The sequence below is a fragment of the Cyprinus carpio genome, chromosome A21 (assembly GCF_018340385.1).
Source record: "Cyprinus carpio isolate SPL01 chromosome A21, ASM1834038v1, whole genome shotgun sequence".
NCBI lineage: Eukaryota > Metazoa > Chordata > Actinopteri > Cypriniformes > Cyprinidae > Cyprinus > Cyprinus carpio.
Window position 1 is genome coordinate 456,680 of NC_056592.1, and position 13,618 is coordinate 470,297.

Sequence of the window (13,618 nt, forward strand, 5' to 3'; positions counted from 1 at the left end):
TGAACCATTCGCTGTTGCCGGGACACGTTCTCGGCTCCTCAGCGTAAAACCTGAATGAGTGGATGCACCTGTCGCCTATTTATACCCGTAGGCACGGGGAGTGGCTCAGGTATGTTAAATCCACTAGCCAATTTTCATTGGCGTTTTCTCTTAAACTCAGAGATGATTGGCCTCCCAAGTGAGACCCCATATGTCGTTCGACATAACGTCTCCGTTCCCTCCATCAGGGAATGAGGGTTACGTACGTAACCGAGACGTTTTATTTATTGGTATTCTTATTTATTAGCCATTTTATACTTTTGCACAGAATAACTGACATTGGGCTTGTAATACTTAATCCTGTTTTTAAGAGAAGCATGAAAAATGACAAATAAAAGGAATCGGAATCTGAACGATGTGAAGTCTCACTCACTTGTGTCTGAACGGCGAGGCGAACTGACAGTACTGGCAGCTGTATTTGTCGTTTCTGTTGACGAGCGCTACAGCTGAGTGGCTTCTCTCATGAGAGCGCAGGCCCTGCATGGACATGAACATACGATTGCACATGCTGCACGGATGCCCAGGACCGGTTTCCATGGTGACATCAGGCGGTGATGCACCAGTAGTCTCCAATGGGTCAGCGTCCATGGCAACCACATCCTCTACGTCACCGTCGGTGATTCCGTCCATGGGAACAGCAACAAGCATCTCTGCTGCTTCCTGCTGTCAGAGGAAATGACTGATATTACATACAGGAAAGGACAAAATCTGCAAGATGTTTTGCATTGTGACATGACAATTAAACACATTCCACCGCTAATTCTCAGTACGGTAATATATATATATATATATATATATATATATAAACTACTGCATATTAGAATGATTTCTGAAGGGTCATGTGACACTGAAGACTGGAGTAATGATGCTGAAAATTCAGCTTTGATCACAGAAATAAATTACATTTTGAAATGTACTCGCATGTAAAATAGCTTTTTATATTTTAATAATATTTCACAATTTTACAATATTTTTGATCAAATAAATGCAGCCTTGCTATGCAGAAGAGACTTCTTTTAAAAACAATAATCCCCATCCACTGAACTGGCTCCATCACTCTCTGTCTTCTCCGCCTGTAGCTAGTGTGTGGTGAGCGTTGCATGATTGTAAAGCACTTTGGGTGTACAGCAATACACAATAAAGCACTATATAAATGCCTCATTCATTCACATGTTTAGTTCACAGTATATAGTTTACATACATTCTTCATTTTGTTGTGAAACAACAAACCTTGTCATGTTCTTGACATATTTAAGGTTCCTGACCTTTAATAATCACACTGATATGATATTTCTCTCTGGGTTTGTAGGTGATCATCAGCTCTGGACTGAAGCAAAGATGATCAGTGTTCGATTACGGCCATTAAAGCACTCTGAAGCTGTGAGCTGTATCGGGACATCCCTTTTTTTAAATTTAGAAATGGCCATGAGGTTCCTGTGTGTTTCTGAGACATCTGCTGCTTTACAGCCGGAGGAAATTCAGCATCTCAGAGAGAGAGAACTGACCCTGCACTTCAGACGGATGTAAAGAAGACACTCCTGCACCGTCTGAGATCCAAAGAAATATATTTGGAAATTTTGGAAATTTGGAAATCCATGATAATAGTGTGTGAGGTCATATTACTATTTTAAACATTTATCTACTCTATTTATGAGAAAATAAATAGTACGCAGTATGCAGCACAATATTCCCACATTCTATTCAGTAGTCCAAGTTTTCCCAAACTGTAATTCAAACTGATGAAAAACTATTAATTAAATAAATCATAAACATTCTAATTATACAAAATCTCTGTTAAATTTGAGAATTTTGTTTCTAGGACTGATGGCATGCATACCTGGTAATCATTCTGCATCCATATTAAAATTCATCAAACTGAACACTTACTAAAAACACTTCATGACAACGTGAATATTAACCAATGTGCATGCAAATGGGTTTTAAAATTTAAATAAATTATAGATGTAACCAAAGGGCTTTGGCTGATGAAAAACTTTGGGAATCCCTGCCCATGTGTCTCTGTGTGTGCTGCCCCCTTGTGTCCGGTGCGACCTGTCCCATCTGCTGATCCTCATTGGGCTTCCGTTCAAATCCTCAGGCCTGGGCCTCCCTGCCAGCACCGGCGCTCTCAGTGGAATACTAACACTAAGGCGCTTACATGCTTCTCTACATGCCACACCGTCAAGACGACATAACTAGCTTTCTCTTCAGAGAGACGGAAGGGCTGCATGGAGTCTCAGGATTCTGCTGTTACAAACAAACTGGACTCTGCCATGTTTAAATGCAGCTCTGTGCAGAAGCAGACCACCTTAAACACTACTATCAATCATCATGAAATCTATCACACTATACAAAATGCCACACATTACTTCTATAATACAGATATTGCAACCATGCACTTACTAACTGAAACTAACATTTATGCTCTTTAAACAGCACTTTGCTAATTCATTGTTTAATTATGCACAGAGATTTCACAAGCTTTGTACTTTTAAAAATTCATTTGTCACACTGCAGGACCACTTTAAATCAACTACTCAAGATAAAAGTTGATTAAATGTGGATCTAAGAAATGCACTTTCCCTTCTACATTAATATAAATGTTACCCTAATATCTTTTGAAGTCCATAGACACATTTTGTGTCAACTACCCTCCCTAGAAAGCATTCTGAGGCATTACAGATGCACTCCAAATTTAGTCCAGATTCTCAGGCAGCATTATGTTCAGAAAGGAGCTTTAGAAATAAGAAGAAAATCTTTCATTCTCTGTATGCAAAACATGTAGCCTAACACAGGGCCAGTAGATTTAATTACATGACCAACGTTATGACACGCTCAAGGCTTTCTTCATGAATGCCCACACAAGGAAATAAACTGCTTGACTTTAAGGAAATGTCATAACACACCGCACTCGTCCATTTACCCTGTTTCTTCTGTAACACTCAAGGATTTGCTCTATTTGTCCATTTCATTGAATGTACAGCTGAATTATAGTGGTTTAACAATCCAAACAAGTGAACAAAACACTTGAGTGGAAAGAAAAACGGGTCCAAACGGCCTGTGAATGCAATTGCTATTAGAATAGAGCAAAAGAAGAGAGGTCACCTCAGGAAAAAAAGGTCCGAATATAGACAATGTGCACAAATCTGATAAGAAAACTGAAAATGTTAATAGATGAGAAAACTAATATGCTAATATGCTAATATGCTAACATGCTTTATAAAAAAAAAAAAATCCCTTGATGAAGCATTAACTAACTTTGGATGTTTGTACCTTCACGTGTCCCTCCTTGGCCTCCCCATACTGCACATGCTTTCTCAGGTGGTTGCAGATGGCCCGGAGGGTGGAGTGGACCTCCACGCAGAAGTTGCACCTGTAGCCAATGGGAGTCTTATCGGGTGTGCCTTCCACCTATAGGAAGAGACGATGACAACAGAAAACCATTAGATGCAATATAGTTGTGTTGTTTCACTCACAACTAGAATCAATGAAGCTGAAGCTCATGTTGCCAGGGCTTGCTTGCATATGGTGTTTAAAGCCAAACGAGTTGTTCAAGGTGTTTAAGCTCACCTTATTCTCTTGTTTGGCTTCTGGTGGCTCTGTCGTCCTCTGCTTGCTTTGAAGCTGTTTTCTTCTTTCTAGCCTCATGGCTCTTTTCTGGAAATCCTCATTGTGGTTTATCAGATGGACGCTGAGTTCTGGAAAAGTCAAGAACTTGATTTCACAGTGGGTGCACTGGTAGAGCTCTGTCCCATCTTCTGCAGGGCTCGGAATGTTTACGAAATCCCGCTTGAGTTCCTTGTCGTGGCAGTCATTGTAATGCATCACCAGCAGCTCCGCCGCGTTGAACGACAGCTTGAAGCATTTCAGGCATTTAAACGGGAGCCAGTCCACGTCACCTTCAGGTTCCACCTCATCCTTAACTTCAACGACTTCCACCTCTTCCGTAGATGGAGGTTTCTCTGCCTCCTTGGAATAGATCACAGTGAAGTAACGGCCCAGTTTGCTGGAGGGCTGCTTCTTGGGAAAGACTCCTGGGTGGCGCTTTATGTAATGAGAAACGATACTCTTTCTGCTAAAAGCCTGGAAGGAGCAGAGCGAACATTTCCTTCGGTCCACTGCAAGCCTTAGCTCTTCGCTCATCGCTGGAGCCTCTGCATCTGACGCCAAGGGCACCATCACCTTATTCGGTTTCTCCGCCACAGTCTTGGATGCTGCCAAGCAATGTGTGTAGTAGGCATCAATGTCATGCCGTTTCTGGTAGTGTGCTGCGAGGCCTTTGCGGATGGGGTTGGTGTAGGAGCAGAGGGCACATTTAAAGACATTGTTTTTCCCTTCGGGCTGCGCTCTGACATTGTTATGCTTGATACGGTAGTGACGAGCGATACCTTTCCGGGTGGAGCAGAAGTATTTGCACAGCTGACATTTAAACACCGCATTCTTGTCGCTCTTTGCGACTTCAGGAAGTGTGAGGTCAAAGTCACAGGCCTCGGAGACTTCGGTCACACTGCTGCTGCTGCATTCAGCAACTGAATCGTCTCTTCTAGTCGGTGAATGTGTGGCTGTTGTTCTGAACATGTCTGCGGCAGACTGGTTATGATATTTCTCATAGTGTATCTTGAGTTTCTCTAAAGTGCCATGTGTGTAAGGGCACATCTTGCAGCGGTAAGCACCGTAGCCCTGCCTCTGGGTTTTAGATCGCTCATCCCCCTCGCTAACCAGCTCGTTTACCTGCTCGACATCATCGGCAAAGTCTTCAGCTGTGACTTTGATGGAAGGATGCCGTTTCTGGTAGTGTGTGAGAACTCCATGGATGCGAGAGTTCACGTACGGACATTGTCTGCACTTGTAAACAGAGCTAGGGTTGATGTCTGCTTCCTGAGCAAAGTCAGCAGCTTTCACTTTCATGCCCGGGTGTTTTTTACCATAGTGGGTCAGAAGCCCATGAAGACTGTTGTACTCAGACAAGCATACGGTGCACTGGTAAGGGCTGTTTGAGATAGACGTCGTAGCAGACAGAGAGAGATTAGCCTGTCGCTCATGTGCTGGGCGGCTGATTTCAACTACAGCCTCTTCCTGCTGGTTGCTGTTGAACGAACTGTACATCGAAACGCGTTCTTTGGGCAGTTGTGGGAGCAGCTTATCAGGAGCTTGGTTCCCCTTGATAATGTCGAGCAGGACAGACTCGTCACCTTTGATGGCCCACGGGTGTACTGCTTGGTAATGGTTAGTAATGTCCCAGATGGAGCACGCCTCAAAGGCACAATCTCTGCATTGGTAATGCTTCGTATCAGAGTTCCCAGCTTGTTTGCTGGTGGAAGTATCAGGACCAGCCCACAGTTTGCTGGCCATGTAGGTGTAGTCAACGTTGTGCTCAGGGTGGCGTCTTTGGTAATGCATGAGCAGCCCGCTTGGTTCAGCGTGGGAATATATGCACCACTCACAGTGATAACCAGCCTCCAACACGCCGTCCTGATAAGCCCAGTGTAAGATCGTCATGGCCGTGGCCTTCACAGTAGGATGATCCTTCTTCAAATGCTTCTTCAAGGCATACACATAAGGAGACGTGTACACACAGTGTCTACACTTCAAAGATCGTAACGCCCTGGATTTTTCTGCTTCAGTAGCTACAGTTGCAGTGGACGTAGAACTTCCCGCTTGGATCATCTGCGCTCGTTCTCTCTGACTCCTGACCACAGCTGTGTGTCTACGGACGAGGTCTGCATTGGCTTTTACATCCCTGTGCTTCTTCTGGTAGTGAATCAAAACCCCCTTCACAGTGCGGTTCCCGTAGTCGCAATGCTGGCAGAAGAACAGCATTTCAGGTTCCCCTTTGTCGGATGCTCCTTTAGTGTTGGAATTACTTGAACCTTCAATCCCGTTGTTGTTGAATTGCTTCAAAAACTGTTTAGGAGGTGCGATCTGTAACTCATCCATGAGTTTCAGCAGTCCCGGAGTTGGGGGTGCTTGCTTTATGTACTTTGCTGTCACCTTAATCTCCGGATGTCGCTTTTGATAGTGGACCAGAACGCCCACTACAGAGCGGTTGTTGTAGACACAGTGTTTGCAGTAGTAAACATCTTCATCCAGAGCCACAGGCAAGTTGACGTTTGAAGACTTGGGGGTGCTCGTCAGGCTGTAGGTTGAATTGTTTGACAACTGTGCTCGGTCAACTGATATGACCCGCATGGTCTTCTGTATGCGGAAGTAGGAGGCCTTTTGCTCTGGGTGTTTTTTCTGATAATGGACCAATACTGAGTGCATGTTGGGACTTGAGAAAGAACAGACATCACAGTCGTAAACCACTACATTACCACCCAGACTTTCTCGAAGGGCTTCAGTCTCAGTGGTTGCTTCTGCCGTTTTGCAGATACTTTTGAGAGCAGGACTGGATGATGATCTGGACCCAGATGAGGTGGGGCTGAAACTCTTGGGCCCAGAATTCAAGATTTCCCTAAGTGTTTGGGATTCAGCAGCACCCTTTTGAGGCTGATCGACCATGTAGCTGGAGAAGATCATGGCATTGTTGATCTTTACTGAAGGGTGCATTCTTTGATAATGGGGCATCAGGCTCCGCACATTTGGACTTGTGTAGGAACAGAAACGGCACATGTACACCAGATCTGGCTGGTTAAAGTTCAAAACGTTACTTGCTTCTGGATGGTGTGTCATATAGTGCTGGTGCAGATCATTAAAGTTGTTATATTCTATGAAGCACTCGAGACAACGGAAGACTGCGCTCTGATCCTCTGGGTCCAGGATGTATCTGAAGCTAAACTTGATATAAGGGTGCATCCTCTGGTAGTGTGTGCTGACACTGCGAGCAGACTTGTTTTGGTACTCACAATGTTTACAGTAGAACAGGTTTCCAGGTTCTTCAGTATTGAATTCAGTGTTGTCTTGATATGTCTCTCTGCTATCTTGGCTGCTTTGATCTTGGGCATCTTTAGATTCCAAAGAGGCACTGTAATTGTCTTCATCATCAGAAATGGTGACTTGAACAGGAATGTTTCTTGAGCTGAGTTTGGACTGCAGATTGCGCTTTCTTTTCCCAACACCACGCTCTGTCTGAAGACTTCCAGAATTTCTAACATGAAGGTGCTGAGTGTTGAAGGTGTAGTGCTGACTTCGAGCATCAGAGGATTCTTTCTCTTTGCTTGTTTCTAAATCGATGTGATTCCCATTCTCCTCCACATCATCATCCATCTCCTCAAGGTTAATCACATCTTCGTGCTGCTGGCTTTGACTAATCTTGCTCTGGAGATTGTTTGCAATTTCATCAATCCTTGTCCGTTTTTTGACAGGAGAGAGATCCAAGGGCAAATCGTTGATGGACTTTCTTGCTGTCTTTCCAATGAGATGCTTCTTGGTTGAAAATCCAAGGATTGAGGTCTGAGTTTTCTGAACGAAGCTCAAGGAGCTGTAGGACTCAGACTCAGAATCTTGCTGCTCATTGGACGAGCCCTCTTGACCCGTGACTTGTGTTCCATCACAGTATGAGTGTTTGTGTTGCTGGTGGACACGTAGACCTTTTAGTGTGATGGTGGAAAAGTTGCACAGTGAGCACCGATGAGGACCCTGCTGTTCCTCGACTGTGTTGGATTTTTTCCCGTTGATTTTAGAGCTGCCATTTCCCCCGTTCACCGGCTCGGAGCGTTCAGCTGGACCATCTACACTTTCACTGGTTAAGTCCATAGTGTCCCATTCGGAAGACCCACTGTGACATTGTTTGTGCGCGTCAAGTTTAAGTGGGTTGGTGCAAAGAAAGGGGCAACTGTCACATTTATACACCGTAGCTTTGCCAGATAAGTGAATGTTCTCTATGTGACGAGAAATACTACGTCGGTGCATGGTCAAGAAGGAGCAGAAAGGGCACTGGAACCTGTTCATGTGTCTTTTGAATGGAACTCCTTTAGTTTCTAGCAGGTCATTATCCTCTTCTGACAGAAGCAGCTTAGTAGAATCCTCAGCTGACTCTGTGTAATTGGGATCATCCAAGTCACAGAGTTCATCATCTGAACTGCTTTTGGAATCATTCAGCATGCTGGCATCTAGATCCATGCCAGACCTAGACATATCTGACATGGTGAAAGTCGATCTCTCTGACAGTATGGAAGATCCTGTGCTGTTAGGTATTTTTGCTGTGAGCTGTGAGTACTGAAAACTTGATATCCCTGAAGTGGCCTTTAGTGATGCATTGCAAGAGGATCCTTTGATTGACGAGGCATTTGCGGAGGAACCTTCATTGCTCGCTAAATCATTCAGGTTTAAATTAGAGGTCGGAGTGCTTCTCCTGGATGAAGCAGAATCAGACTTGCTGGACCCCGCACTTCCATCCTGCGTTTTGGGCTGTTGCAAGGATACCATGATCTTCACCATGTTACGGTGTTTCTTCATCATGTGATCGGTTAACTGCTGCCTTTGCGAAGTCTGAAACCCACACCACTCACAGTTAAAGTTTCCTCTTGACTGGGGCTTGATCATAGATTCCAGCACATTACGTTCTATATCCCCTGGTGACTCTTCACAATGTTCTTCAACGGACGAGGCATCAGAGTCCAAATCTGGAACCTCTGCTTCGACAGCAGGAGCTGAGTGGCCTGATAGACCTTCTTTGTGATGCATTTTTTGGTGTTTCAGAATCTGTGCTCTGTGTGGGGATTTATAAGTGCAATACTGGCAGGAGAAGACCATTCCTACACCATCGTAAGTCGTAGCACTGCAGCTGGCCTTCTTGGAAGTTTTGAGGGATCTCTCATCACTTGCTTCTCCATGGACCTTCCTGGTATGTTCACTGAGAAGAGAGCTGGATCTGAAGTATCGCACACAGAACTTGCACTGGAAAAATGGAGTTGACGTTTTGTTCGAAGGTTTTGCTGTCTGGTTGCGTTTCGCTTGTTTTGAACCAGAGAAGTGCCCAAGGTCTTTGTTAAAGGATTTAATACCTGAAACATGAACAGGGAAAGAAAAACATTTTGAATGACAGAACAAATCTTCTGATGTAGTTTCTTTCACTCTAGAGGTCTAAGACTAATGTGTCATTATACCTGCTTCCTTTTTCAACGAGTCGTAATTGTGATTGCTCAAGTCTTCCTCGTCCTCTGTTTGGCTGAGGGAGTTTAACGAGTTTGACCTGGACCGTCTGGGTGACTCGTCACCTTCTCCCACTTCCGTGGGCTGCAGGAAGGCTGTGTGGACGTCTTGTATGTGCACCTTGAGCTCATCGTTCGACTCTGCACGGAAATCACAGCCATCGCACTGCAGCACTTCCATCTCTTAGGACTCCCTGGAAAATCAGGGAAACCTGGTTAGAGACAGAAAGAAAGAAAGGGGTAAGAGAATAGAAACTCAGGCCATAAACTAACACTTGGAAAGGAAATTTTACAGCATTGTATTTCACAGCAAGACGAAAGCATTCTGAAATTCTGACAAGGCAGAATGCAGCAGAAGAATCTTTCTTTTTTTGGCGAGGGGTCAGTCTGCTCCAAGAACAATAGCTGAGGAGGGATTATGGGCTGATTTGTTCCATTTTTTTATTACCCGGGGATAAGCCTCAGCTGGAGCACACCAGTGGGCCTTGGTATTTATTTACATCAGCATGTTCCATCAGATTGCATCAAGCCTTTCTGAAATAAGATTGAGTGAATCCGCCGAGGGATGAGGAACGCTCAGGGCTTCAGAGATGCAGTACAAACACAAAGGATTATTGGGCAGGCCGTCACTTGGAAGGTGGCATTATTATATCCCGTGACCTAAGAGCACCCGGCAACCACGCCAATCAATGGGCTGAAACAAAGTATGTTTCCGTCCCTAATCAATACTTTTTCATTAATACTCACACAGCTGCCAAATTCACCACAAACACTGTCCGTGCTCAAATCCCTGATGTATTTGGAAGTATTGCAATATTTCATTAGACTGCACTGGACATTTTCATAAACCAAAAAAATTTAAATCTACAAACCGAGCCAGAAATTACAGAGAGTATGTTAGGAACATATGATTTGAATAAAACTAATTCAGCACTAACCTCATCTAACCTTATGTCCAAAAATACATATAAAACCACAACTGATGCTTTTCTCTATAATACCAAACAGTTTTTCTGGTAAAAGACCATGCACAGAGACAGCGAACATGTTTTTCTTTCATCATGGGTCATTCTCAATGTGATCTGTGTGGCAAGGACATGAATATTAGCATGACCTCAACAACAGGAATGCATTTAAGCAGTCGTACAGCATGGTACCAGCCCTGCAGATCTGAAAGCCATCAACACAAACCAGAGTAAATCTTCAGCCTTGGCTGGCTCACGCACCAGGACACATTCTGTGGGTGATTTCTGCAAGAAAAGGCCTCAATGTCAAGGCCAGTGTTATATGGGTTTAGTGCAATTCTACACATTAGAGGAGGCCTTGAATGCTGTAAAAACAAACAAAATAGAGTCTACTTCGATCTTAGTCAGTCATTCTAAAGGCACAATAAACCATTTTTACCCGTTGTCAGGACAAACTGAGAACAAATCAGTGAAGAGACTCTTAATTCACAAAGAAAAGGGACCAAAATTCTATTAAGGTCATGCAATTGCTTTTAAAACAAGAGACACAAATGCATGAACTACAGTTATCATACAACATATGTGCCTTAAAGATGACATGAAATCAAAATCCACTATTTACTTTAGTAAATTTCACTGTTCCTATTCATTGCATTGTAGGCAATTCTAAACTTTGAAAAACTAAACTTTCATTAAAAGCTAATAAAAACCTTCCAGCTGATGTAACTACAGCAACGCGGTTGGGTAATAATATTTTTTATCAATATTTTCTTTACATGGTGCAATCCATTCCTATTAGATAAAATTAAGAGTTACACTTTATTTTGATAGTCCACTTAAGTAACTTTGCAACTACATGTTAACTAGCAGTCATTACAGTATTAGCTTAGGTTAAGTAGCAGATATTAAGCAGACAGTCTACTAATACTCCAATGACTGTTAGTTGACAGGCAGTTAATCACAGTCAACCAAAGTGTTACCAAATTAAATCCCATCCCACATTATTGTTGCTTCACCCACCTGAAGAAAATACTAAAATGACAGCAATATCACATCAAGTCTGTCGTACAAATGATGCAGGAGGAGTTATGCATCAATGCTTCAGGGTTTAATACCTAATGGATTAAACTCATCAAATTAGTACATGCAACAGTTATACAGACACTAGACAGAAAACAGGTTTCATGGCTGAATGGTTGGAATTCCTGCTAGATGAGAAGATCTCTCTTGTTGAGAACAGAGATATTTGAGCTCTCACACCTATGGCTGATCACCTGTGGCCTCAAACCATAAAAGCAGACACTGGTTTCAACCTTCATTCTCAACAACACTGCCAGTGTGTCCCAGGGCAGGTTCGCCCATTGTCTCTCGAGGTAGAGTTTCAGCTCCGCCCTGATGTGTTCCAGCACTCGAGAGGAACTCAGAGCAAACTTACACTCATATCTGGACAATCCATAAAGTCTGGTAGAGGAGGAAAACACAAAGGCAAAAGTAGGAGGCATTAAACAACACAAAATTGCACCTAGCAGCCTGTCCGCCGGAGCGGCAGATACTTCCAAGCTAATGGGGTGAAATTTGTAAAGCTTTCATGTGCTTGGTGCGTCTCTGACAGCCACTGAGCGCCAGATCCTTTGAGCTTCAAGGGCAGCCATTTTAAGAGCAGCAATGTGTGCTGAGGTGTTCAGGCAGAGCGTAACATGGACTCACAGATCTGATCCTCTCGCTGCCACTGGAGAGCAGCTGACAGAGATCTATCTAGCAGATGTAACGCACCCAAAACCTTCAGCCTGCACAGCTCAGCAGAAGCACAGGGAAAAAACCTTCTGGCGTGCCAGCCTGTCATATTTTCAACATCTTGGGATTTAAAAAAACATATCAAATTTTACATGCGGCAGAAGCTTTTACTCAAAGCGATTTACAGAGCATCCAAAGGTGTGCAAGTGGAGCTCGCACAGTGCTGTGCTAAAGACTCTGGCACATTAGATGTTTCAGAAAATCACTCGTTTTGGAATCTTTCTCCGAGACGTTAGAACAACCTACCTGCAAACATTCTTGTGAATGGTGCACAGGAGTACTTGGGACAAAGCAAAGGGTGGACGCACCAAATATCGATGTGATAGATAATAATCCTTACAAGCAGTACGGTACCTTGCAGGTTGGTTGTTGCAAGCATCTAGGAAAAATTACCTACAGTCATTTTACAGAGAAAAAAAGATATAAAGAACCATCTTAAAACCAATGTTTTTGACAAGCATTCAAGACTTGCACAGTACTACATGTCAGTAAGAATTGAGCCCATGATCTCGGCGTTGCTAGCTCTGTGCATTTTCGTGTGACATTAAACATGTTTTTGTGTTCAACAGTGCTGCTTTTTTCCTATGTTAAACATGCACTAGACTGACATCTTTTTTTCTCATGTTTAAGATGTTCATGTTAAAATAAGTTAGAAAAAAAATCGAGTCACGGCAGCATACGCATATGTTTTTCCAATACTTCAACTCAAATCAACTGAACCAATTTCAACTACAGTTTTTAAGTTATACAAGATTCAACTAGACAAGATGAGCTGAAATGACTTGTACAGCCAAATAAAAACTTGAGTACAGTTGCTGCTTTAAATGTTTAAGTTAAATTAGGTTAAATTTTTTTTAGTATTCCACTTCCCTCATCTTTTTTTAACGTGAAAGGCCCCTTACATCAAACGTCATAATTTCCCTGCTGTCAACACCAAGCCTTTTAGTCAACATGACCTTAAGCCAGCCTAACTGCACTGGGCTTCAAGGCTGACTAGTCTTAGCTGGTTAACTGCTGACTAGTTGATTTTGAACTTGCACTTTGACAGGACAGAGTCAAGAGTCTCTCACGTCCTCAAGACAAGCTTAGAGGAACTAAAGCTTCACGAGGGGGTCTAAAAATGCAAAGCATGCCTGAACTTCCCTCTTTCAGAGCTCACGAAACATCTGCAGCCCTGGGATAAGAATGAGGAAGACAAGAGAGCGATGGGAAAAAACTGGAAGCAGCGAACGCTGGTCTGATCTGGACACCTGCGAGAGACCTTTCTATCCCAACGCAACCAGATTCCAAAGTCTACTGATGTTTGTTAATCATAACAGCCTCCTCTATACCTCTCTCAAAGACACTCTCTTTGCCATTTGCCATGAATATGCCAAAATTAAGCTGATTAGAAGTACAAGGGCTTTGTCCTTAACCGTTGGTCCACGTCTCACACAACAGAGAGAGAGAGACGGGACGTGATTGAAGATTACACTCTCCGGCTAAACATCCACATTCTTCATTCTGTTTGACCAGAAATATCTAATCAGCTCTCATGAACAAATAATGACGCACTGATTAACGACATTTTTAGTCAATTATTTGAGTGTTGACAGCTGAAGAACAATTGCACACGGTAAAACCAAACAGCCAGAAACTAGTATTAATATTTACTCTGATTATTACAAACAGAGACAGTGTGTTCGGAGATTTTAATGAGGACTATTCAATCGCTCCGAGCTCAGGCAG

The 13,618-nt window shown here is 43.2% G+C and overlaps 1 protein-coding gene across 1 annotated transcript in view; it reads right to left on the reverse strand.

Moving 5' to 3' along the window:
* Nucleotides 1-13,618, reverse strand: part of LOC109085265 (zinc finger protein 462-like) — a 45,356-nt gene that overhangs the window by 14,542 nt on the left and 17,196 nt on the right. Inside the window, exons 2-5 of the mRNA XM_042778487.1 lie at nucleotides 9,087-9,343; nucleotides 3,610-8,984; nucleotides 3,313-3,450; nucleotides 413-702 (exon numbers count right to left, since the gene is read on the reverse strand). Coding sequence (XP_042634421.1) covers nucleotides 413-702; nucleotides 3,313-3,450; nucleotides 3,610-8,984; nucleotides 9,087-9,312 — 6,029 coding nt within the window. The 5' untranslated portion in view covers nucleotides 9,313-9,343. The remainder of the gene's footprint in view (nucleotides 1-412; nucleotides 703-3,312; nucleotides 3,451-3,609; nucleotides 8,985-9,086; nucleotides 9,344-13,618) is intronic.